The sequence below is a fragment of the Bombina bombina genome, chromosome 4, assembly GCF_027579735.1.
Source record: "Bombina bombina isolate aBomBom1 chromosome 4, aBomBom1.pri, whole genome shotgun sequence".
Classification (NCBI taxonomy): Eukaryota; Metazoa; Chordata; class Amphibia; order Anura; family Bombinatoridae; genus Bombina; species Bombina bombina.
Genome location: NC_069502.1, coordinates 973,078,849 through 973,105,388, shown reverse-complemented (window position 1 = coordinate 973,105,388; position 26,540 = coordinate 973,078,849). Strand labels below are relative to the sequence as shown.

Below are 26,540 nucleotides of genomic sequence, written 5' to 3'. Positions count from 1 at the left end.
AGGAACTTCCTTGAAAAAATGAACCTCCAACCATGTCTTTGAAGGAACAAAAAGACTAAATAAGTACCAAAAAAGGAAACAACAAGAACCTTTTAAAGGATTCCTAGAGTTGTTGCTAAGCCAGCAACAAAATGGTAATGCTTGTCTAAAAAAGAGAATATCAGAAAAGGAAAATAATCTGAATGAAACAGAATATGAAGATATGCATCCTGTAAGTCTATTGTGGGCAAATAATGCCCTTGCTGAACAAAAGGCAGAATAGACCTTATAATCACCATTCTGAAAGATGGTACTCTTACATGACAATTCAAAAGATTTTCTTTCTTTGGGACAATGAATAGTTCTGAATAAAACCCCAGACCCCGTTCCTGAAACGGAACTGGTATGAATACCCCAGATAACTCCAGGTCTGAAAAACACTTCAGGAAAGTCTGAGTCTTTACTGGAATTGCTGGAATATGTGAGAGAGAAAAAGACTTCTCACAGGTGGTCTTACTCTGAATCCTATTCTGTACCCCTGAGAAACAATATTCTGAATCTAAGGAATTTGGACCGAATTGAACCAAACAACTTTAGAAAAATCTTAACCTGCCCCCTACCAGCTAAGCTGGAATAAGGGCCGCACCTTCATGTGAATTTGGGGTCTGGCTTTGATTTCTTAAATGGCTTGAATTCATTCCATTTTGAAGAAAGCTTCCAATAAGAAAAATATTACTTGGGGAAGAATTATATTTCTGTTCCTTATTAAGAACAAAAACGGTTATAAGTTTTTAAGATTTACCCTTATAACTTAATCTTTGAGGCAAAAAAACTCCCTTCCCCACAGTAACAGTTGAAAGTATTGAATCCAACTGTGAACCAAATAATTTATTACCTTGGAAGAAAAGAAAATAGAAATCTGGATTTAGAAATCAAATCAGCATTCCAAGATTTAAGCCACAAAGTTCTTCTAGCTAAAATAGCTAAAGACATAGATTTAACATCAATTTTGATAATATCAAAAAATGGCATCACAAATGAAATTATTAGCATGTTGAATCAAGTTAACAATGCTAAACAAATCATAATCCAATACTTGTTCCGCTAAAGTTTCCAAATAAAAAAGATGAAACAGCTGCAACATCAGCCAAAGAAATTGCAGGCCTAAGAAAAGGACCTGAAAATAAATAAATTTTCCTTAGATTAATTTTCCCATCTGAAGGATCTTTAAAATAAATACTATTTTCCATAGGAATAGTAATACGTTTAGCAAGAGTAGAGATAGCCCCATTAACTTTGGGGATCTTTTCCCAAAATTCCAAACTAACTTCTGGCAAAAGATACAATTCTTAAAACCTTAAAGAAGGAATAAAAGAAGTACCAGGCCTATTCCATTCCATAGTATTAGGAACTGGAAAAAATCCTCTGAAGTAACCACAGGAGGTTAATAAACAGAATTTAAATGTTAACTAGCCTTAAAATCAAGAGGACTAGTCTCCTCAATATCCAATATAATCAACACTTTTTCAACAAAGAATGAATGTACTCAATTTAAAATAAAAAAGTAGATTTGTTAGTGTCAATATCTGATGAAGGATCTTCTGAATCAGATAAATCCTCATCAGAGAAGGATAATTCAGTATACTGTCGGTCATTTGAAAATTCATCAACTAAATGAGAAGTTTAAAAAAAGACCTTTACATTTTATTAGAAGGCGGGATGGCAGACAAAGCCTTATGAATAGAATCAGAAAAATATTCTTATAAATTCCCATGTATATCTTGTACATTAGATGTTAAAAGAATAGCAATAGACAATGTATTAATACTGATGGACATTTTCTCTGCATGTAAAAGTTTATCATGATAACTTATTACAAACCACAGCTAAAGATAAAATTCATAACAATAAAATAAACTTAGCTTTGGTAGGACTGATATCAGTCAGCAGGAATCCAACAGTGTTTTCTGATACAGGAACAGTTTTGAGACATCTTGCAAATATAATAGAAAAAAACAACATATAAAGCAAAATATCAATATTACAAATATTTCCTTATATGACAGTTTCAGGAATGGGAAAGAAATGCAAACAGAATAGGCCTCTGGGAACCAGAAGCACCAAGAAATGAAGTCTTAAATAATTTCAAAAAGTCTGGCACCAAGTATGACGCCCACAACTGACAAAATATTTTTTGGCGCAAAAACGTCTGCAACAAACACGAGTGTCATAGGTGACGCAACTTCGTGAAAAAAATTTGGCGCCAACTAAGATGCCGGAAATGATGACATTCTGTCAACAAACGTAATTCTCGCACCAAAAAAGTCTTGCGCCAAGAATGACGCAATAAATTATAGCATTTTGCGCACCTGCGAGCCTAACAGCCCGCAATTTAGAAAGGGACAATTGAAAACTTCAAGTAAGAAAAAAAAAAAAGTTTTTTTAAAATATGCATTTCCCAGATATGAAACTGACAGTCTGCAAAAAATTAAATATACTGATGAACCTGAATCATGGCAAATATAAGAATAAACATTATATTTAGAACTTTAAAAATAAAGTGCCAAACCATAGCTGAGAGTGTCTTAAATAAAGGAAACATAGTTAGCAAGAGACACTCATCTACATAAAGTAGATAGCCAAACCAGTACTGAAACGAGAATCAGCAGAGGTAATGGTATATAAGAGTATATCGTTGATCTGAAAAGGGAGGTAGGAGATGAATCTCTACGACCGATAACAGATAACCTATGAAATAGATCCCCGTTAGGATGACCATTGTATTCAATAGGTAATACTCCCTTCACAACCCTCTGTCATTCACTGCACTCTGAGAGGAACCGGGCTTCAACAAGCTGAGAAGCGCATATCAACGTAGAAATCTAGCACAAACTTACTTCACCACCTCCATAGGAGGCAAAGTTTGTAAAACTGAATTGTGGGTGTGGTGGGGGTGTAATTATAGGCATTTTAAGGTTTGGGAAACGTTGCCCCTCCTGGTAGGAATGCATATCCCATACGTCACTAGCTCATGAACTCTTGCCAATTATATGAAAGAAAGAGGGTTTATTGATACATCAATAAAGGACTTGGTAACTCTAAGACTGATGTGGTTAGCATGGGTTTTTATATTGTTTGCCTGTTACTATGTTCCTTTATTCAGCAGGTTCTATATGAATATCATTATCAATATCATCAATGTTTATATGTGTGTACATATGTATTTGTGCCCTTATATTGTCCTCTTGCCTCACTACCTGTCCCCTCAACCCCATACCCTCACAGCTACTCCCATCCCTCTCTTCTTCCCTGACCCCTATACTCACTCACATCTTCAACCTCTTCCTCAGCACTGGTATATTTCCCTCATCTCTTAAACATGCACTGGTCACACCTATCCTCAAAAAACCTTCTCTCTATCCAACTTCCCCATCCAACTACCACCCTATTTCCCTACTCTCTCTTCCCTCAAAGCTTCTGAAAAAGCTAGTCTATGCACGTCTATCCCATTTCCTTACATTAAACTTCCTCCTTGACCCACTGTAATCTGGATTTTGCCCCCTTCACTCCACAGAGACAGCAAATGTTAAGGTTATCAATGACCTACTTAAAGGCCACTTCTCTCTGTTTATCCTCCTAGATCTGTCTGCTGCTTTGATACTGTCGACCACCCTCTTTTGCTCCAAACCTTCCAGCCCTTCGGCATCTGCAACACTGCTCTCTCGTGGTTCTCTTCCTATCTGTCTAACTGTAACTTTACTGTAGCCTTCTGTGGGGCATCCTCTGCCCCGTTACCTCTTTCTGTTGGGGTACCACAAGGATCTGTCCTCGGGCCCCTTTTCTTATTTATTCTATCTTATTTAGCTATTTCTTGTGTAGCTCAATATTTGGTTGAATAATGTTATTGCAAAAAGTATGCCAAGATGTCACCCCTTTATCAATTATAAGTTTTTCCAAAGTGTATTTTTTTTTGGGGGGGGGGGAATAATCATTTAATTCACTAGGTAGTGACAAACCTCTATATTTTGTTCAATTGTATATGTAACATATTTTATGCTTACCCAAAACAAACAGGATTACTTTAGAGACCATCCTGGAGTCATTTGATAATCATTAAACTACTTTAGAAGTATTTTGCACATCATCAGGCTTGTAAAGTCATCAGCAAAGGTAAAACATTCTGGATGATGACTTCAGAATGATTAGCAGGTTACTGATTACTTCACAAGCAAGAACAGCTAGTGAATAATACCTCTAGAGTCCTCTCATTTAAATATTTTGGCCTGTGGGCATTCAGGATGGCTTCTGATGACTAGTCTGGAGTTATCGATTAATTCAGAATGATTCTAGGAAGATCATTCTTTCTGAAACAGTATAGCACAAAACTAAAAGAAAACCATCACGACGTGAGCTTATTTTTACTGCATGTCCCTATAGAAGTATTTTATGTGGGGGGAATTAATGGATCCACTCCATCCAAGATGCAGATGTTAGTGCACACTAGACTATCTATTAAGATATAAAAAAATAAAAATAACTTTGGATGTATAAATACAAGTGAAAAAATAGAAGTGGTAAGGATTGCACTCTAGCGATGTTAACGCACCTTAATGTTTGTATTTTTATGCCCCACTTGTAATCTAGTCATATATTTTTGAAATCTAAATTTTTGGTTGCAATTTGTGTGTACAACACAAACACTGAAATGTAAGAATGTAGGTAAATACATAAAAGCAGTAAAATGAGAAGCCTTACATTCAGGAAACATGGACACCATTAATATTGTAATCTTAAATGTAACTAAAAACGACATCACTAATTATATGACTTTAGTACTGATATCAATAGTGAGATCACACTTCACTTCAAGCATCGATGATGAATCACAAATTGCAAACAGAAATTATTCTCCATCACTGTGCCTTTAATACTATGTTAAATACGTCCATAACATTTTTTTAAAAACTTTTCCAATTTTCCTCCATTAGCAAAATTTGCAGAATCTTTTTATATACAGCTTTCCGAGGAACCAGTTTCTACAGAGCATGTGCAAGAGTTCACATTATATTTGTATTTGCATTTTGTGATAGGCTGATAGTTGTCACATGATAGGGGAGGGCAGGGAACATGGATATCTGTTTGAAATTTGTGAGAGAAAAATCTACTACTTATTTGAAATTCAGATTAATTGCTTTTGCATTGTATTTGTATTATGCTTTTGTTAATTATGTAATTCTAATATATTTAATGGTTCTTCAATGTCACATTAGACTCAAGAAACATGCAGGGTATGGAAAAGTATCAATTAAAAGGGGCATTAATGTACAAAGTATACTGGGGTTCTACAGTACACAAATATTTTTTGAGTATAATCCTTTTTATCAACTTGTACAGCTACAAGTATAATACAACATACAAATATGATAAACAGGTACATAGGATGCAGAAAGAGCATATGGCTAAAATGAGCAGAAATATTTAATCATCAAAAAAGTACAACCCAATCTTTAACAATAGAATAAACGTATACTTTAAAGAGAAAGGGGTGATTTAAACCGGCGGTATAGCCCGAAAATAGTATTATTACCAGCTTTGCAATATTATTTGTTTTAAAAAGGGCCATTTTTTTAATTCCAAGATCAGGGTTCCCTTGTCATCAATCTCTGGGGTATACAAAGCTACTTGTATCCTATGCATGTGCTTGATTGACGCAAGCAGGTGCTATGTGCATGCACATCATTTTTTTATTATTATTTACTTCTTTTTTTTTTAAATAATGGGCATGTAACAGAGCTCATGATGAAATATTGTGTTTGCATTAATGATTTTTACAGGGATGGTTCTTGGTTTAAATATCTTTAACTCCTTCCAAGAATATTTTTAGTTATCATCTCTCTTACAAACAACAATCAAGGGGAATAAAATAGAAAACTTCTTATGTTAATGCCAGAGTTTGAATTTTCACTGAAACATTCCAAGTTCCATTACTCACATAATGGAAATTCAAAATAAATCTCGCCATCGTCCCATCATTTATTGTAAAATAAAGAGTTTATGGGTGAAGCGGTACAGATTATTTAAATTTCAATAAAAAGTGAAACCAGGAATGTCCCTGCTTTTTTCACATGAGTGAAAGTGTAAAGCCTGGTGTTATTTTTTGCCAATTAATGTATATTTATATTTTACAGAACAGTAATGTGAAAAATAAAAGCTGAATAGTAAGGGCAAAATAATGGCAAAGAGTAACAAACTAAAAATTTAAATACATCTTCTTTACCAACAAATAGGTCACTAGAAGTAACAAGAGAGACTTATTTAAATCATGAAGAGAAACCAAGATACCATGGATTAACAGAGTAATAAATAAAAAATAAAAAAAAGACGTAATTAAGAAGAAAAACAACATACATGGTTCAATTTTTTATATTTATGCTGGAATGTTTTTAGGTGTGTGTATGCGAGTGTGCATGCATGCTTGTGCATCTGTGTGTATGTGTGAGTATAAAAGTGCTATTCCCTGTTGTCTTTGACAAGTTGTGTATCCAACACATCAAAAAGAGCTCATGAATATAACTGAAATAAGTGCTCACCAATGTTTAATTTGCTATGAATCATTACAATCTAATTAATATTTTTTTTGTGCACTAGAGTATAAGATAAGTTAAATATGTCACAGATAATTTGTAGGTTCTATATCAGTGCTTTCCAAACTGTGTGTTGTGACACATTAGTGTGTCGTTTGCAGTGTGTAGGGGTGTCCCTGCTTCAGCACAAATTTTTTTGAATTTCATTTTTTTTTTGGTTTCTGACTTTCCGTCTGCTACGCATATCACATGGTTGACACATGATTGATACCTAGTGGGTCACAGATCATCTTAACCTATTGGCACAGCTCAGTGGGAACTGAAACTATTCCCATTGGTGGCACATTGGCTTCTGACTGCACGTGTAGTCTCCTCAATCGGCTTGTGACTGCATGTGTAGTCAGTGAGTGGGACAGCAGTGTGTTTGCAGCACGGGCAGTAGTCAGTCGGACTCATGGAACTCTGAGGGCGGCAGCTTAAACGCTGAGCTAAAGTCAGAAGCCAAAGTGTTGGGTTTTTTTGCAGCTAGCTCCCAGTAGTGCATTGCTGCTCCTGCTCTTGATATATGTATAGGAAGTGGAAGCTAAAAAATGCTTCATGATGAAATGCGAGTGTCTTTATCTAATATTCCACCAAATATACAGAAACTGTTAATACCATCAACCTCATACATCCCATTAAAATAGTAAATAGCTATTGGTGTTATTAAACTTTTTTTTAAATTCTTCCACATACATACTGTTACTTGTAAACACATTGCGTTATTTTACAATTTATGTATGTGTCCATATCTCTTAAAACAAGTTAGTTTAACCTCCTGTTTGCTAGTACAACTGAAAGCTCTGTTCTACATGCATGTGGGTTAGCTTGTTGTATGTATGCTGATTAATATCATATATATATATATATATATATATATATATATATATATATATATATTTAACAGGTGGGTGCTGTGTGTATATGTGTGAGGAGTAGGATGTAGGATGTGCATATGGCATGTATGTATGCAGGTGAAATAATTGTATGCATGTGCCTGGGTTATGCATGCTGCAGCTGTGGAGGTGAATGTTGTATTTACACTAGTGAGTAATGTAGTCATTGTGATGTTTGTTCTAGGTGGTACATTATAAAAGAGGTGGGTTTCTAAAAAGATTGATGCTATATGTATGTGCACAGGCGTCAGGTTTATGTGTGGCCATTCTCTTTCCTAAACTCAGTAACAAAAAGCTTAAGTAGCTATGTTTACAATGCAAAAGAAACTAATCATATCATCGTTTTAAGACTAAAGTACATTCATTGGTCCAGGTATACCCACTTATACATGTTTTTTTTTTTGTTTTTACAATTTATGCTTACTGAAATAGCTGACAAAGTCAAAATACATCCAAATAGAAAAGAAAAAAATGTACATTAGTAAGAATATGCTACCATTTTTAACAGCATTTATTTTTAATATTCTTGAAACTATGCCTTCATAATATAGCTATAAACCTACCATTGCTACACAGATGATATATCAGTTGTTGTTGGACAAAGTATTTAAGATCTATAATCTTTCTTAACATAGTTTAATAGATATAACTGCAATAAGGAAATACAGGTAGCCCTCAGTTTACGCCGGGGTTAGGTTCCAGAAGGAATGGTTGTAAATCGAAACCGTTGTAAATTGAAACCCAGTTTATAATGTAAGTCAATGGGAAGTGAGGGAGATAGGTTCCAGGCCCCTCTCAAAATTGTCATAAGTAACACCTAATACATTATTTTTAAAGCTTTGAAATGAAGACTTTAAATGCTAAACAGCATTATAAACCTAATAAAATAATCACACAACACAGACTTCACTTGCATTTTTCAGCAAACAGTTCTTTCTATGCATTCCAATCTGGACTGATTTATAGACAGGAAGATCTTGTTCCTTTGAAATCTGCTCGATAGCTCAGGTCTGGTTAAACTGATTTATTTCAGCTTGCTTGGCTTTGCTGCAACACAAGCGGACAGCTCCACCTACTGTCTATTTTAATAAATGCACTGCTTCTCAATAGCAGTCACATGACTGGAAAAAAAGGTTGTTATTCTGAAACGGTGTAAATTGAACCGTTGTAAAACGAGGGCCACCTGTATTCTACTGAATTAGAGTAGAGATTTATCTTATTACACTTTTATTTTCCTATACCGTTATGTTTATCCACCAAAAAGGATTTAAAAAAGTCAGTTCCAAACATCCAATAAACTACAGATCTAAACAGAAAATAGCATATGTGTGCAGCCCCTAATTACAGTACATCCAGGACTAGAACAATTTCCTATTGCAGTTTTATATGCCATAGAAAGTGATGTGAATATTAAAGAATGATGGTGGATTTAAATACACATATTCAGAAAATCATCTTAAACAATGTCTTGAAATCATTATTAAGAAACAATATGATACATATAATAATATATAATACAGACTTGTTTAAAATTAAGTTTATTGGTAATATAAATTACATATTTTAGAATTGAAAACATATCATTAATCATTGGTTTGTTCTTTAAAAAAAGATCAAATTCCCTTTTTATAGATTGTGCCAATTTAACATTAAATTATAATAGTATTAAAAATAATCTCATTAACATAAAATACATCTATATCGGTTAACATTAAAAAAGAGTTAAACTTTCTAATACCTTTAGAACCAGTTAAAGTATGGAAATAATCTAAAATTCAAGATAAAATAGCATATTCTTCAATCTTTACTGAATTTACAGTATCTAAGAAAATACTTTCAGCTAGGATTAGTGAAAATATAAATAATGTAAGAAAAAACTTTCCTAACTATAGATTATCACTTCACTTTGATCAAGTACATTGTTGTAATACAAAAGATTTTTTTTTTTATTCTTGAGAATGAAAAGGAGCAACACATTGGCAGGGTCAGATCTTCAAAAAGATTTAGGAATAGCCGTAATGATGTTGATATATCATTTAAATCCCAAGGGTTTAATCTAATATGTCTGAGTGATGCCACATTCTCAGATGGGATGCAATAACGTATATATACTGTATATACAGTATATATATATATATATATATATATATATATATATATATATATATATAAAATTAAAAAATGGTCTTAACTATTTGTTTTATCTATCATTATTTAGATTGTCTATAATTAAAATTATTTTTTTAATATATTGATTTCGGGTACATTAGAAGGCAAAATAAATATAATGTTAGATTATAGCCAATACAATTGAAATACAAAGTATAGAGATTATAAATAAAAGGAAAGAAAAAAATCAACTTTACAGGTACAATGTACATTCTTATCAACTTTATTTAAGAGCAGAGATTAAAAAAAATATTGAAGTAAAAGCTGCTTTGTTTAAATTTAAATCAGAACTAATACATACGAATTAGTTACGTCCTACTAATGCTCATCAGCTGAGAGTTAATTGCTATGAATGCTCATTGACTAATTAGTACAAATTCCCATTGTACCTATCTTATATATTGTTAACCTATTTTTTTCTGTTACTAAACCATATTTTGTTATACTAATGTAGGTACCCCTTTGTCCATTAATAGCTCCATGGTAGACACGGAACAGTCTATACCCGAGGATTAGTTGTGCACAAACATTTATTTCCTCTTAGCTACAACATAATTTTAACAACTTTAACTTGTGCAATCATTTTTACATACTTAATTATTGTTCTTTTATACTCATGTTTTAAAATATTAAATTTAATAATCCACTAAAAACAAGGTGTAAGTGTAATTGAGAAGAATTCCAACAGAGGACACTAACACTACACAGCAGGTGTTCTACGTAGAACCAGAAGAGAAAAAAATACATTGTCATACATAATTACAAAGTATTGACACACTCACAAGCATATAGGATACTATTAATTAAACATATTATATCTGTTCATTAATTTAAAAAAAATGTGTGGTTACAAGGGTGATAGACAACAACAAAAAACAATTACTAAAAACTCATATGAACGTTATATGGAGTAAATATGAGCAAAAACGCAACTACGCAATGCCAAAAAGATCAGAAAGGCAATAAAAATGCTTATGTAATATAAAAACAACAAAGGACATATATAATTGTAATCATCATTATTTATACTATATAAATAAACAACACATACTGCAACACAAAAGTTGAATAAACTAAATATTAAAAAGAATAATAAAAACACCCACTTTTGACTGTAAAATAAAGCAACAAAATAACACATGACAAAAGCTGTCTAGGTAGGTCTAAAATCATTCGATTGCATAAGTGAATCTAAAATTACAAATATGGAAACCCATGGGGGATATAAACATAAAAATCTATGGAAATCAATATAAGTGATCACATTTTAAAAGCTAACAGGTAATATATAATCTTTCCATTGAAGATTGGAGTATAGAAATTACAGAGGGGCATAAAAATAAAATATTAGAAATCTGCACAGAACAAATTAAATAAATAAATATTAAATGGTGAAATCTAACCAGTGGAAAATGTCTATATTTTTTTATTACACAAGCTAATAAAAAATTAAGTATGAAAATGTAAAAATGTACAATATGATATGCTGAACTACATAGAATAAATATATAGCTTCAATGTGCAGAGATTAATAATGTCACAAAGAAATGTTAAATACAATAAGAATTATTATAATGTGCAAACCTTGTAACGGAATGTAGAATGTGACATGTATTGACATTATGATAAAGAAGGACAGTTTGTAAAAGGGTATACAATGCAAGGAATAATAAGTGACAGGTGACAAAAAAAGAAAGAATAATAATCATATATACATTCTTGACACTAGAGTAAAAAAATTGAATATGGAAAGTGTTTAAAAGGGAAAGTAAATACATTGACTATGACACCAAACAAAAATAATATGTAAAGTAAAAATATTTTTTTGTGGAATATTAAGGAGAACAATGGTTTATATACCAAAAAAAGACTGTATATGAGTTTAAAAATTATGAAGCAATAGCTTTTAAAATGACATATAGATTCTTTACAAACCAATATAACTAAATGCCATTAAAACAAAAAACTATTAGGTCATTCAAAGTATTGGGGTATAAAATAATTTTATAGATCCAATATTTCATTTTATAAAAGTTGTTAAAGCTACCCATTTTATTCAAACCATAGGTGTTTAAAGATTTTATGTCTCACCTGTCTGCAATATTTTGAGGCAATAAGACTTTGTCAATCTCATGCCAAGAAATGCAAAGTCTTGTTACACAATATAGTATAAATCCTTTTTAATATTTCTAAAGTCTTGCCATTATGGTTTTTAGTTTCTGCTTGTTCTTCCCAAATACTGTATACCACAGATAGATGATTATAAGAAAACTAATAAAGAGTATTACATGAGAGTTAAATTAAAGACTTGTATTAGCAACATGTGAATAAAAACATGTATGACTTTTGTATGTCATATAAGGCCGTGTATAAGGCTGTATGTAGCCAAGGAAAATAGGGGTATTTATGTTCTGTGCTACAACTTTTCCAAAGTAAATATCTTTGAAAACAAAAAAAGATATATATTTGTAGATTTTGAAATGCTTGACACAATAATGGCTTAAACAGATGCATAGCATTGAAAATTATGAAAATCTACAAGTAGCATAAATGCAGTAACATCAATCAGGCATAGCACAGAATTTCCAACTGCAACTCAATGAAAGTTTCCAAAAATGCTTCTCAGAAAAGTTTTGTAGTAAATTTTTGTTGTACACAGTCCATCTAGGATATTTTAGTTGTGGCGTGCATGTGCATCAAATACGTGCACTTGCTCTGAGGGCAGTGCCATCCCTTCTGACACTCTGAGCATGAGCTAGTGTCAGTTGGTTGTGCACAAGATCTTTTAGTGTGGATTTGGTGGGATGCACATAACATCACAAAACAATTTTGCAAATGCTGCATATAACTCAGGGGTTCTTATGCTTTAGTGAGACAGGGTCCACTTTTTGTGATATTTGCCAGAGTGATATAGTTATGCATTTGCTTAAAAAAATCAGAGCTTGCACACAAAATGAATCTATGTTTGACGCAAGATCTAATATTCTTTTACATTTCTTTTACATTTACTATCACTACTGGCCAATAAGGAAATTGGAAATCACACAACAGTGATCTGGTAGTCAGATCTTTGCAATTTGGATACTACACCTGTGCTGTGTATTTACAATTCACTTTTATTTCCATCTAAAGAGATTTCTGACACAGAGCCAAACAAACTTTTAAGCAGAATCATCACGTTTGTCTAAAATCACGGGTAAATAAAACTTTAATACATTTTTTCTGTATTTCATATACAGTTTATCAGCTATTTTTTTCATTAAGATATGTCCGTAGGATACAATTATAAATGGCAAGTAATATATAGTTAAAACCTTACAGATTTTTTTTTTTTTTTTTAAGGACTCTCAAAACTATGGATACATAATTCAAGTAATTAATATATTTAAAGAGACATGAAACCCAAAATATTTCTTTAATGATACAGGCCCTGCTAATCAAAAGTGCTGAGATGCAGCAAAATATTCAGAATGGTGCATCACAAATTTAAACAAGACGGCAAAATATTCCAAGGAACTGACTGTACAGTTTAAAGGCAGCATCTTACCATACATTACAGTTGGTGGTGATGCTTCTATGATTCTGGCAATAAGCAGCATTACCACCTACATAGAAGGTGTAATGTAAATGATCCCATACAATTTACATATGTCAACCCCTGTTCTTACAATACAATAGTGAATTAAACATATCAGTAATATACCTATAGAAGCTGGGGGATTTTGGGTATATGAAATATGTGTATACATTGTTTACTGTATGTGTATTGTTTAGTATAATGTTAGAATATGTAAGTAAACTTTAGGTGAGATTGTATAAATCTTGTATTGTGTCCGTAGGCATGTTTTCTTAGTTTATTTTAAGAATGTGATTGCGCATTTATAATATTCGTATTTCCTACTATTGTTGCCATTGTACTGCAGCAAATGTGCTGCATTTTCTTAGTATCCCTTTCTTATTAGTAAGCCAATAACAAGAGGCATATATGTGAAGCCACCAAACAGCCACCAACCAGCAGCTAGCTCAAAGGATACCAAGAGAACTAAGCAAATTAGATAATAAAAGTAAACTGTAAAGTTGTTTAACCCCTTAACGGCCGAGGATGTGCCAGGCACGTCCTACAAAGACCAGTCGTTAACAACCAAAGACGTGCCTGGCACATCCTGAGGAGTTTCAAGTGCTGGAAGCAATCGTGATCGCTTCCAGATGCTTTCAGGGTATTGCAGTGATGCCTCAATATTGAGGCATCCTGCAATACCCTTTTTTTAGCCCCCGATGCAGAGAGAGCCACTCTGCGGGAGCGGGTTGGACTGGGACCGATACACTATGGCAAAATGTAAAGAAAGTAGGGAGAAGGGGAAATAAATGTTGGTAAAGGGATCTGGGAGGGAGAGGGGGAGGGTATTGAGGGGGGCAGCTACACTACAGAAAATTGGCTTTTTTTGATTAAAAAAAATAAAACCCATTTTCTTTAGCAAATTTGGTCCTGGCAGACAGCTGCCAGTACCCAAGATGGCGGCAAATAGGTAGTGGGGTTAGGGTTAGAGAGTTGTTTGGGGGGATCATGGAGGTTGGGGGCTAAGGGGGGATCAAACACTGCAATATATATATATATATATATATATATATGAGGAAGAAAGGGGGGTCACCAGCGCTAAAACTACTATAGGAGAAATAGCTAGTAAGTTATAGATTGTATAAAAAAGATCTTTCAGTGATTAAAGATGTGATGATTTTATGAGACTGCACTCACTTGGTTGGTCGGAAGTGCACCAAAACTTATATATATAGATAAGTATAAAAACTGAGCGTGCAGCCTAAAGTGTGAGTCAGTGTACCCGTGTCACTGAATAAAATGTGGGTCGAAAGAGAATATTCTCAAAAGTAAATAGGCGCACTGCTGTACAATTATGAATAATGTGGTATTAATATACTGTATGGTGTATACAAAAACAAAGTTCAAAACCAATCAGTTGGTACAGGTTAGTTCTTTCCCAGTAAAGTTCTGGTATAGGGTAAGTGATAGCGCTAACCAGAGCCAACCTCAATCCTATGAGGTAAGTGATCAGCAATGGAGTATAGATGATCCCTTTGGAACTGTGTGCTCTCGTGGAAATCTTTTGGTATCTGTTGCTCCTTGCCAATGAAGATCCTGGACTCTCTTATGAAAGCAAGAATGATTCTTTGGTTCTCTCTATGGTATTTGTTGAAGTCCTGCTGGTTTTTAGAGGAACTTGTTGGTGAAATGGCAATCTTGGACTCTCAATGGATTCCTTCTTCTTTCAGAAGCTTGGATGTCCAATATTCTCATAGATGAATAGAAAAAGAGAAAAACAACATAGAGTAGTACTGCAAAATGATTAAAGCAGAAACTAAATGTATGTCCTGGTGTAAAGTAAGTATATTGCGCTTACCAGAGCAAACCTCAATCCTTTGAGGTAAGTGATCAGCAAGGTGTTAAAGATGGTGTTTTGGATGTTCCAAGAAATTCCTGGTCTTTTTTTCATCAGAGGGAATGGCAATCCTGGACTCTCTTATTAGAGTAGGGATGGTCCTTTGGTTCACTCTTTGTTGGTATTATACAAATGTGTCTTGAGTGACTTATATCCAAATGAAATCCTGGGCTCTCTGAGTATTTATTCTCTCTTTTGGTATTGGGATGTCACTTGTCCTCATGAGAGATTAGTTATAAAATACAAGAAGCAGAGACAGAGACATAGTGTAATACCGTAAAATATGAGGAGCTATTTATTACAGATAAATAATAAATAATAAAAAAGTGCTTACATTAAAAACCTTTTAAACTTGGTATGAGGTTAAAAAAATAGCATAGAAAAACCCTGAAAATCACTCTATGTTCAGGGATGTGCTGCAAATGAATTTGTTTTAGAACAGCAAAGAATAGTTGTTCAGCTGTAATAGCAAGGTGCTAATAAAGTGACAGAGTTAAGCAGCTATAGCTAAATCTGTGAAATACAACAATGGTAGCCGGTAATAAGTTTTAGATTATCCCGTAATTAACATAAATGTGTAGTCCACAAAAATGAAGTACAAGGATACCATGTAATTTCTAATACAGTACCGGTAGTAGGTGAAAGAAATAAGGTATAGATAAATGTCGATGCCGATTCTAGCAGGACCTGTCAGCCCACTGTGTGGTAAATAATCCTTACGCGTTTCGAAGTAATAACTCTACTTCTTCTTCAGAGGAAAAAAAGTGTTTTTTTCCTCTGAAGAAGAAGTAGAGTTATTACTTTGAAACGCGTAAGGATTATTTACCACACAGTGGGCTGACAGGTCCTGCTAGAATCGGCATCGACATTTATCTATACCTTATTTCTTTCACCTACTACCGGTACTGTATTAGAAATTACATGGTATCCTTGTACTTCATTTTTGTGGACTACACATTTATGTTAATTACGGGATAATCTAAAACTTATTACCGGCTACCATTGTTGTATTTCACAGATTTAGCTATAGCTGCTTAACTCTGTCACTTTATTAGCACCTTGCTATTACAGCTGAACAACTATTCTTTGCTGTTCTAAAACAAATTCATTTGCAGCACATCCCTGAACATAGAGTGATTTTCAGGGTTTTTCTATGCTATTTTTTTAACCTCATACCAAGTTTAAAAGGTTTTTAATGTAAGCACTTTTTTATTATTTATTATTTATCTGTAATAAATAGCTCCTCATATTTTACGGTATTACACTATGTCTCTGTCTCTGCTTCTTGTATTTTATAACTAATCTCTCATGAGGACAAGTGACATCCCAATACCAAAAGAGAGAATAAATACTCAGAGAGCCCAGGATTTCATTCGGATATAAGTCACTCAAGACACATTTGTATAATACCAACAAAGAGTGAACCAAAGGACCATCCCTACTCTAATAAGAGAGTCCAGGATTGCCATTCCCTCTGATGAAAAAAGACCAGGAATTTCTTGGAACATCCAAAACACCATCTTTAACACCTTGCTGATCACTTACCTCATAGGATTGAGGTTTGCTCTGGTAAGCGCAATATACTTACTTTACACCAGGACATACATTTAGTTTCTGCTTTAATCATTTTGCAGTACTACTCTATGTTGTTTTTCTCTTTTTCTATTCATCTATGAGAATATTGGACATCCAAGCTTCTGAAAGAAGAAGGAATCCATTGAGAGTCCAAGATTGCCATTTCACCAACAAGTTCCTCTAAAAACCAGCAGGACTTCAACAAATACCATAGAGAGAACCAAAGAATCATCCTTGCTTTCATAAGAGAGTCCAGGATCTTCATTGGCAAGGAGCAACAGATACCAAAAGATTTCCACGAGAGCACACAGTTCCAAAGGGATCATCTATACTCAATTGCTGATCACTTACCTCATAGGATTGAGGTTGGCTCTGGTAAGCGCTATCACTCACCCTATACCAGAACTTTACTGGGAAAGAACTAACCTGTACCAACTGATTGGTTTTGAACTTTGTTTTTGTATACACCATACAGTATATTAATACCACATTATTCATAATTGTATAGCAGTGCGCCTATTTACTTTTGAGAATATTCTCTTTCGACCCACATATATATATATATATATATATTAAAAAAAAATATTTTAGTGCTGGCAGACTTTCTGCCAGTACTTAAGATTGCGGTGACTGTGAGGTGGGGGAGGGAAGAGAGCTGTTTGAGGGGGGTCAGGGAGGGATCAGGGGTGGGATGTGTCAGGTGGGAGGCTGATCTCTACACTAAAGCTAAAATTAACCCTACAAGCTACATAAATAACCCCTTCATCGCTGGGCCTAATACAATTGTGGTGAGAAGCGGCATTTAGCGGCCTTCTAATTACCAAAAAGCAATGCCAAAGACATATATGTCTGCTATTTCTGAACAAAGGGGATCCCAGAGAACCATTTTCACAAGCTGTTTGTAAATAATTTCAGTAAGAAAGCTAAAGTTTGTGAAAAAGTTAACGATCACGATTGCGTTCAGCACTTGAAACCCCTGAGGACGTGCCAGGCACGTCCCTGGTCATTAACGACTGTCTTTTGTAGGATGTGCCTGGCACATCATTGGTCGTTTAAGCGGTTAAACAACGTTACAGTTTACATGGTGGCATGAAATATACCAAAATGGGCATAGATCAATACTTTGGGTTGTCTACTAAAAACAAATATATACATGTGAAGGGTTATTCAGGGATTCCTGACAGATATCAGTGTTACAATGTAACTATCGCTAATTTTGAGAAAAAAAAAATGGTTTGGAAATAGCAAAGTGCTACTTTTACTTATTGCCCTATAACTTGCAAAAATAGCAAAGAACATGTAAACATTGGATATTTCTAAACTCAGGACAAAATTTAGAAACTATTTAGCATGGGTGTTTTTTGGTGGTTGTAGATGTGTAACAGATTTTAGGGGTCAAAGTTAGAAAACGTGTTTTTTTCCATTTTTTCATCATATTTAAAAAACAAATTATAGTAAATTATAAGATATGATGAAAATAATGATATCTTTAGAAAGTCCATTTAATGGCGAGAAAAACTGTATATAATATGTGTGGGTACAGTAAATGAGTAAGAGAACAATTACAGCTAAACACAAATACCGCAGAAATTTAAAAATAGCCACTATAGGGGTTAAACATGTCACTAAAGGGTTAAAAATGTATATTCTATCTAAATTATGAAGGAAACATTTTGGGTTTCATATCCCTTTTAATTTTAAAAGAAATATATAAATGTGAATGCAGCAAGCACAACAAATAAAGGATATCTCCAAGTTAAGATGAGAAAGTTCTAACTTTGTCATTATTTTCCTTAGTTCTGTATCACTTGCATATATTCAGTAGGGTTCCATGAACCAAGAGAGAAAAAGCATATAGTGTAATACAACGTGTGATGATATTCTATACTAAGTGGTTATAACTTACAGTCGTCAGAGTTATAAACCCAGCTCTTAGTATATCCACCATGTGTTAGAAGTGTTTCAGTGGAATAGAGACCAATTCATTCAACTTTCAAGTACATATAAAAAAAATAATGAAAACAAAAATATACACCTCAGTGGATTTACAGTCACATGTAAGAGGGGACAGTATTGTTTTTAATACTCTATTGACACTTTACAGTCTCTGCTGTACACTAATGGTCTCACTTTAATCTTATGAAAGTCTCTGAACAGTCGTTCACCTCCTATTTGTGATGTATTAAAGGGATAGAAAAGTCAAAATTAAACTAGTATGATTGAGATAGAGCATGTCATTTTAAGACACTTTTAAATTCACTTCTATTTTCAAATGTGCTTTGTATACTTAGTGGAAGCTAGTTGGTGATTGGTGCCTGAAGACATTTGTCTCTTGTGATTGGCTAACTAGATGTATTCAGCTAGCTGCCAGTGGTACTATGTTGTTCCTTCAGCAAAGGATAACAAGAGAATGAAGCAAATGTGATAATAGAAATAAACTAGAAAGTTGTTTCAAATTGTATGTTCTATATAAATCATGAAAGAAGGAAAATGTTGGGGTTTTCTACTCCTTTAATATCTAATTCCTATCCAATGTTGTGTAATTGTAAATCTGTTGAGATGCATATTTGTTTTTTATTATTTTAAGAGTGTTTATATGTAGTTGAAAGTCATATGACAAAGGAAGAACTTTCCCATCTAAAATTGTTAAATATTTCCTTTTTTTTGTGTATTCACATATATTTATTTGTATTGTCACTTTTTCTTGCTATATTGGTTTACACTAATACTACACTTTATTGTATATGTGTATAAAATACTTACTAAACAGATGTATTTCGTGATATGGGCGTACGTGACTGTTAGGACACAAGCTTACTTTATATAGAACCATATGCATGGAATTGTACGGCAACAGATACTGTATATATGAATTTCAAACTTCAAAACTGTTGTAAAGCTTATGAATAAGAGTATGATGGCAATTATTATAAACAAAATAATGCAACACTCTAAAAATGAAGCACTTTTTTTAAAATTGGGGAATCTGATGCCAAGCTAAAAACTCTTCAACTGTAAGTTTAAAGGGACACTGTACCCAAATTGTTTTCTTTTGTAATTCAGAAAGAGCATGCAATTTTAAGCAACTTTCTAATTTACTCCTATTATCAATTTTTCTTTGTTCTCTTGCTATCATTATTTGAAAAAGAAGGCATCTAAGCTTTTTTTTGTTTCAGTACTCTGGACAGCACTTTTTTATTGGTGGATGAATTTATCCACCAATCAGCAAGGACAACCCAGGTTGTTCACCAAAAATGGGCCGGCATCTAAACTTACATTCTTGCATTTCAAATAAAGATACCAAGAGAATGAAGAAAATTTGATAATAGGAGTAAATTAGAAAGTTGCTTAAAATGTCATGCTCAATCTGAATCACGAAAGAAATTTTTTGGGTACAGTGTCCCTTTAACAAGAAAAAAATACATTTCCTTGTAATCTTATTACAAATAGATCTGTGGATGCATAATTTCTTATTTATTAGAAAAGCATAAAAAAATAAAGTGTATACTGATTTTACCTGGAGGTAAGCCGCCGCAGCTGATGTCAGAATTAATAGAACAAGAATCTGTACCGGATTCTAACATGAAAATGAAAAGTAGATTAAAAACTTAAAAATATAATAAAGTTGAAAAATAATTACAAATGCATTTATGTCCATATTCATAGCTCAGTTTTTGATCATATATTTTTCAGCAATAATTCAATATTATAAATCTTTATTAGTAACATAGAACAGCAAGTACAACAAACACATTTCTGGGAATATTCTTTTTAGCCAAGGCTATATTTACATTTATTAAAACTTTATTTGGAATAAAAATAGTTTAACAAATTCACACCTTTTTTATGACACTTTTCCATGGTTCTATTTTACAGGCAGCTAGGTAAGTGCTTAAAAGCATATTGATTTGTAAATCCCTTCTAGACTGGCTCCTCAAACCCTTAATTATATTGGATTACTTAGATCTACTCCTTAATATCAAATTAATACTATTGGTACATTATTGTGTTTAATTGAATTTTATTTTCAAAGAAATACATAGTATCCCAAGAAAAAAATAAAATTTAAACTTTGCAGTGCTAAATGCTTTTAACACAGTATTTTCTCTTTAGGTGTTCTTCATATATTTAATTAAATTAAATTACCCTATTATGGTATTCTTATGTTTTAATTAATTAAATGTATATTAAGAATATGTCTTCTATAAAAACATTTAAAAAACATTGGTTTATTTCATTTAGATATTTTGATGTTTCTGTTTTCTGTAAGACGTCAACGAGCAAATCAAGTCTCTAATATAAATAATTCAGTAATTAAACTCACCATGATTAAAGTTCAGCAAGTAAAGCTTATGTGATTTTGCCAGACACTTGTTGCCTTTTAATAGGCTGTTGGTCCTGGTCTAAAGGTTACTGTGACGTTGGAATTTTAGTCTTTGTGCCACATATTAATTGAACTGAAAAAGCCAAGATTTCAGATGCCATCTGCTGGAATCAGGATCACTAAACAATAAGACATTTTTAATTAAAGGAGTAAAAATAATATATATAAAAATCTAAAAAATATATTTTGATGTTCATATTAGCAATAATTTAGTACACAATTAGTAATTTATTAGTACTGTAATAAAAATACAAGAAAGAAATTGGAAGCATACCTAGGTATGGATTACATGAGTGCATATTCAAAATATAGATTAGAAAACATAAAACTTAATGCATATAAAGATTCAGTGAGATGCATAAAAGATTATATATACCTATAACTTAAATTATGTCTCAAAAATATTTTTGGGGAGAAGATTAAATAAGGAGAACAAAGATATACAAACGTATAAAATGCATTGTGAAAATATAGCTAGCAATAAATGCTAGAATAAGGGCATATACGGCTGAGTACATGTTTAGATCATTTAAGGTAAATTTAAAAATAGGTATACATGATAAATATGTGTGTAGATGTTTGGTATATGTAGATATATATGGGAAAATATATATTAAAGGGGCATTAAGATAAAAATATCAGATAAATTACAAGACATGTTTAAAGGGATACTAAACACAATTTTTTTTATTCATGATTCAGATAGAGCATGCAATTTTAAGCAACTTTCTAATTTACTCCTATTATCAATTTTTTCTTCGTTCTCTTGCTATCTTTATTTTAAAAGCAGGAATGTAAAGTTTAGTAGCCAGTCTATTTTATGTTCAGCACCCTGGATAGTGATTGCTTATTGGTGGCTACATTTAGCCACCAATAAGCAAGTGTAACCCAGGTTCTGAACAAAAAATGGGCCGACTCCTTAGCTTTACATTCCTGCTTTTTAAATAAAGATAGCAAGAGAATGAAGAAAAATTGATAATAGGAGTAAATAAGAAAGTTGCTTAAACTTGCATGCTCTGTCTGAATCATTAAAGAAAAAAAATGTGGCTTTAGTATCCCTTTAACTTGCCCATTGGCATTTTTTGCCGGAGGAGGATCATCTGGAGTCTGATGTTTAAACATTTACACATGTAGAATTTGTTGGTGGCTTTTTTGAGCATTATATTTTAATGTAAGTGTATATCTTTGATTTCTAAAGCCCTGCATAGCTAGATAAACAACTCTCAAGCTAAAATATGGCTTCCTAAACGTTTTTGAGGGACTTACGAGAGATCTTCTATCACCTCGCCAAAACAGAGAGCTTTAGATCCTTTGGCCTCCGGTGTTTTTATTATTGTGCATTTTTTTATATTTGCATAACGCCAAAGTCATTATATAGAGGATGATTAATCAAAACAAAAGATGAACTCATCTATTGTTTTACAGCAAATATTTTTTTTAACCTTGATGTCCCTTTAATGTGCCTCAAAGTATTCAAAACAATTAAATGTTGAAATTTGTATATTGCATTTACAGAAAAATATTAAAAACACAGAACAACAAGAAATGATTGCCTCACTTGAGTTAAAATGTGATCTGCTACTTGTCTGTTCTGGCAATAGCTTTGTAATCAACATTTTTATAAAGCCTTAGTTCCTATAATTTTGACACCACTTAAATTGAAGGAGAATTAAAATGCAAAATGCTAGAATATTATTGTTCAGAATTCCAAAATGGTATCTTAGTAAATAAACAGAAGAATAATTAAAACCTAGGCACAACCAATTATGAATTAAATATACAAATATATGAAACTAATTTTACAGTAAGTTTGATCTCAAAACTACTCTATAATATCCCATTAAATTTATGCTTGCATGACCAAATAGCTCTAATCTTAGCCAAATATATAAATTAAATTAAATCAAGCATTAAACAGAAATACATAAAGGGATATTAAATTATTTGTTTACATGCATGGTATATAATAGCAATTAAGTTATGGTTTTCAAAAGATCAATTCAAAAAACCTCTGTTTTAAAACTATTTATAGGTGTTATTTTGACAGTATAATATGCATTGATTTTTCAGTCAAGGAACACACCCCTTGAATAGCCCCTTTGAGTATGTTTATCTTATCCAGTCTGCTGTGACCAATTAGGGACAGATAAATTAGCTGCTGCACTGATCAAGCAATCCCTATGTAGCATGTTGCAGTGTTCGGGATCCTGCAGTATGCTCTTTAGCCTCTTTGCTGAGGGCAGAGGAACTAAACACAATTTATAGAAAAAATTGTAAAATAAATTCAAAGTACATTAGAAAGTTTTTTATACACATAATTAAACATTCTATGTGGAATTGCATTCTGTATTTAATGCCCTTTTAACCCCATAGATACCAATAAAAGCTGCAGTGCATCACTAAAAAAGTGAATTGAAGCCATCTCTTGCAGCCTAGAGTTTAATTATGTTTACTAGATATAATCAATATCACTAACCTTGACTACTTCATAGAGCTATAACCTTAAATTAAATATCAAGCCTTTTTTGTGTGATGGTCTATTGTAATATTGTCTAACAGCCAAAATGTTTAGGGGTAAAATTGATAAACAGTCAACTCCTGTGGTGCTCTGTATCCCCTCCCCAGTATTAGCTATGTCCCGCCCCTACACAAAATCACAAAAAAGATTAGCTTATGATGCCCCATAGTGGAAATAATTTACATGTCAATTTAAACAGTTTAATGTGTATCCGGTTTTAATGCTGTTTTCCCATTTTGATTCTGCATATTGATGTTCCTTAATAATATAGAATGTTATAAATCTATGGTGTTCTTAATAATTTTATCAGTACCTTTCAGTAACATAAAATCCAGTTGACAATTTCATTTTTTTATTTATTAGTAAAGTAGCACAAAAAAGTAGGTTGTTCTCACAAATTGTAAGTCAATATTATTCTATAAATATTAATAGGATGGTGGTTTTGAAAAATCAATAACAAAAACTTCACTTTAAACAGCTTTAAAAAGATGGCAAATAATTGATAATTACTACTTTTAGACAGACAGACAGACAGAAAGAGATAATAGATAGATAGATAGATAGATAGATAGATAGATAGATAGATAGATAGATAGATAGATAGATAGATAGATACGTAGCTAGATAGATAGATAGATAGATAGATAGATAGATAGATACGTAGATAGATAGATAGATAGATAGATAGATAGATAGATAGATAGATAGATAGATGATAGATAGATAGATAGATAGATAGATAGAGTAAAATATTTTTGAAAACTATTCATACATAGCTTTTATATCACATCAATGAAATTCATATGTTCATTAAAGGGATATGAAACCCAATTTTTTTTCTTTCATGATTCAGATACAGCATGCGATTTTAAGCAATTTTCTAATTTACTTCTAGTATTAATTGTTCTTCTTTTTCTTGGTATCTATTGTTGAAAAGCAGGTATGTAAGCTTATGAGCCGGTCCATTTCTTGAGCACTATATGGCAGCAGTTTTGTTATCTATTTGCAAGTGAACTAGATAGCAGCACTATTCCCTGCTACATAGTGCTACACATCCCTATCTAGGTTATCTCTTCAAAATAGAATTTCATGGGAAACTTTTATAAAATGGAATCCTCTGTCTGACTCACAAAAGATAATGTTTGGGTTTCATTTCCCTTTAATATATTAGTATTGCTAATGTAGTAATAATAATAATAATAATAATAATAAACATTTTATATTTTGCTGGCTACAAACTAGGTTGATATTGTGACACATTCTCTATTGCCTAAAAATGCATGTTCTGTGAAACTGTAATTTATTTATTTAGCTTATCATTGTTATTTAAGAATCAACCCCCTTTTCTTTTATTCCATATTCCCTCAACTGCTAGCAATTCTATAGCTAACAAGATACTTATAGAAAGAATGAAAAATGTATATGTTTGTGGTTCTTTGTCTCTACACATATATAAAAAAACACTGTTCATTTAGAGTTGAAGACAATAGGTTGTCTGTTCACAAATTCCCTCAATAATTCATTTTGTTTGCTATGGCCTTTTTGTTGCAGCAAGATAAACATAGTTGCTACATTAATGTTGCTGAGAGTGATCAGGGTATGTTTTCCTGGCTTAAATCTGTGAGTGATTTTGGAAATGGTTTGTGTGAAGTGGGTGTTCTTCATTCTAGGTCTGATTTGTTCTATTCTAGTCATGGTAATGAGCTGTGTTTCACATCATCTAAACCATTTGAGAGTCTGCACCTAAAAAAGTTGATCAAATTTCCACTTTCTCCACCAAAAAATAAATACTGACATGATGCAAAATCATAACAAAAAATATGTTACTCTTAAATGCAACTTTCCATTCATGATTTAACCAGTTTATGTTTAACAAATATATGTTTTTATCTCCAGTTTGGATCTAGTGTCCTATCTGTAAAGCAGTATTATTCTAGGAAACACATAAGCACTTAGATGATCTGCTCTCCTAGAAACAGGGCACTTAAATACTTCTGTTTCTATATTTAGATGAATGTTTTCCTTTATTTTAATTTATTGTGTCCACTAAAGCACTGCAGAGCATTATAAACAATTGCAAAATAGATTAATAAATAATGGCATTATTAATATTATTACACAGTAATATCTATATATACGAAATACCACAATCGTTTACTGTTAGACATACTTCAGCTAAGATACCTAAGTAGATACATGCAAACAAGGCCTGTACTGTATTGGCATTTTTCTCCTACCCATGTTATCTTCTGCTGAAAAGTTTTTGCCAGCTATGAAATAGAAAAAAAAAAAAAGTGTGCCGTTAAGTATAAACTTTTGCTTACAAATTTTAATATAATTTCCGGCGTTTTTTCCCTTATTTCTTACACTTTATGCATAAATTAATTTTGTTGCAAATGCAATATTAAATCTTACACAGTCTGTTATAATAATACAACAATAATAATGATAATAATAAATAATAAAACAAATAAAAATGTTTAACAGGTAAGGTAGCTATACATATATATATATATATATTTTTATATATATATATATATATATATATATATATATATATATATATATATATATACATACAGGTGGCCCTCAGTTTACAACGGTTCAATTTGAGCCGTTTCAGAATAACAACCTTTTTTTTTCAGCCATGTGACTGCTATTGAAAAGCATTGAGAAGCAGTGCTTTGATTAAAATAGCCAGTAGGTGGAGCTGTCTGCTTGTGTTGCAGCTAAGATATGCAAGCCAAGCAAGCTGAAATTAATCAGTTTAACCAGACCTGAGCTATCGAGCAGCTTGCAAAGGAACAAGATCTTCCTGTCTATAAATCAGTCCAGATTGGAATGCATAGAAAGAACTGTTTGCAGAAAAAAGCAAGTAAAGTCTGTGTTGTCTGATTATTTTAATAGGTTTATAATGCTGTTTAGCAAATGTTTTTTTTTTAT

The 26,540-nt window shown here is 32.4% G+C and overlaps 1 protein-coding gene across 1 annotated transcript in view; it reads right to left on the bottom strand.

Moving 5' to 3' along the window:
* LOC128655734 (bifunctional protein GlmU) overlaps positions 1 to 21,060 on the bottom strand; it is a 228,556-nt gene extending 207,496 nt beyond the window's left edge. The window contains exons 1-2 of the mRNA XM_053709307.1: positions 21,020 to 21,060; positions 20,213 to 20,272 (exon numbers count right to left, since the gene is read on the bottom strand). Coding sequence (XP_053565282.1) covers positions 20,213 to 20,272; positions 21,020 to 21,022 — 63 coding nt within the window. The 5' untranslated portion in view covers positions 21,023 to 21,060. The remainder of the gene's footprint in view (positions 1 to 20,212; positions 20,273 to 21,019) is intronic.
* Positions 21,061 to 26,540: the final 5,480 nt, after the last annotated feature.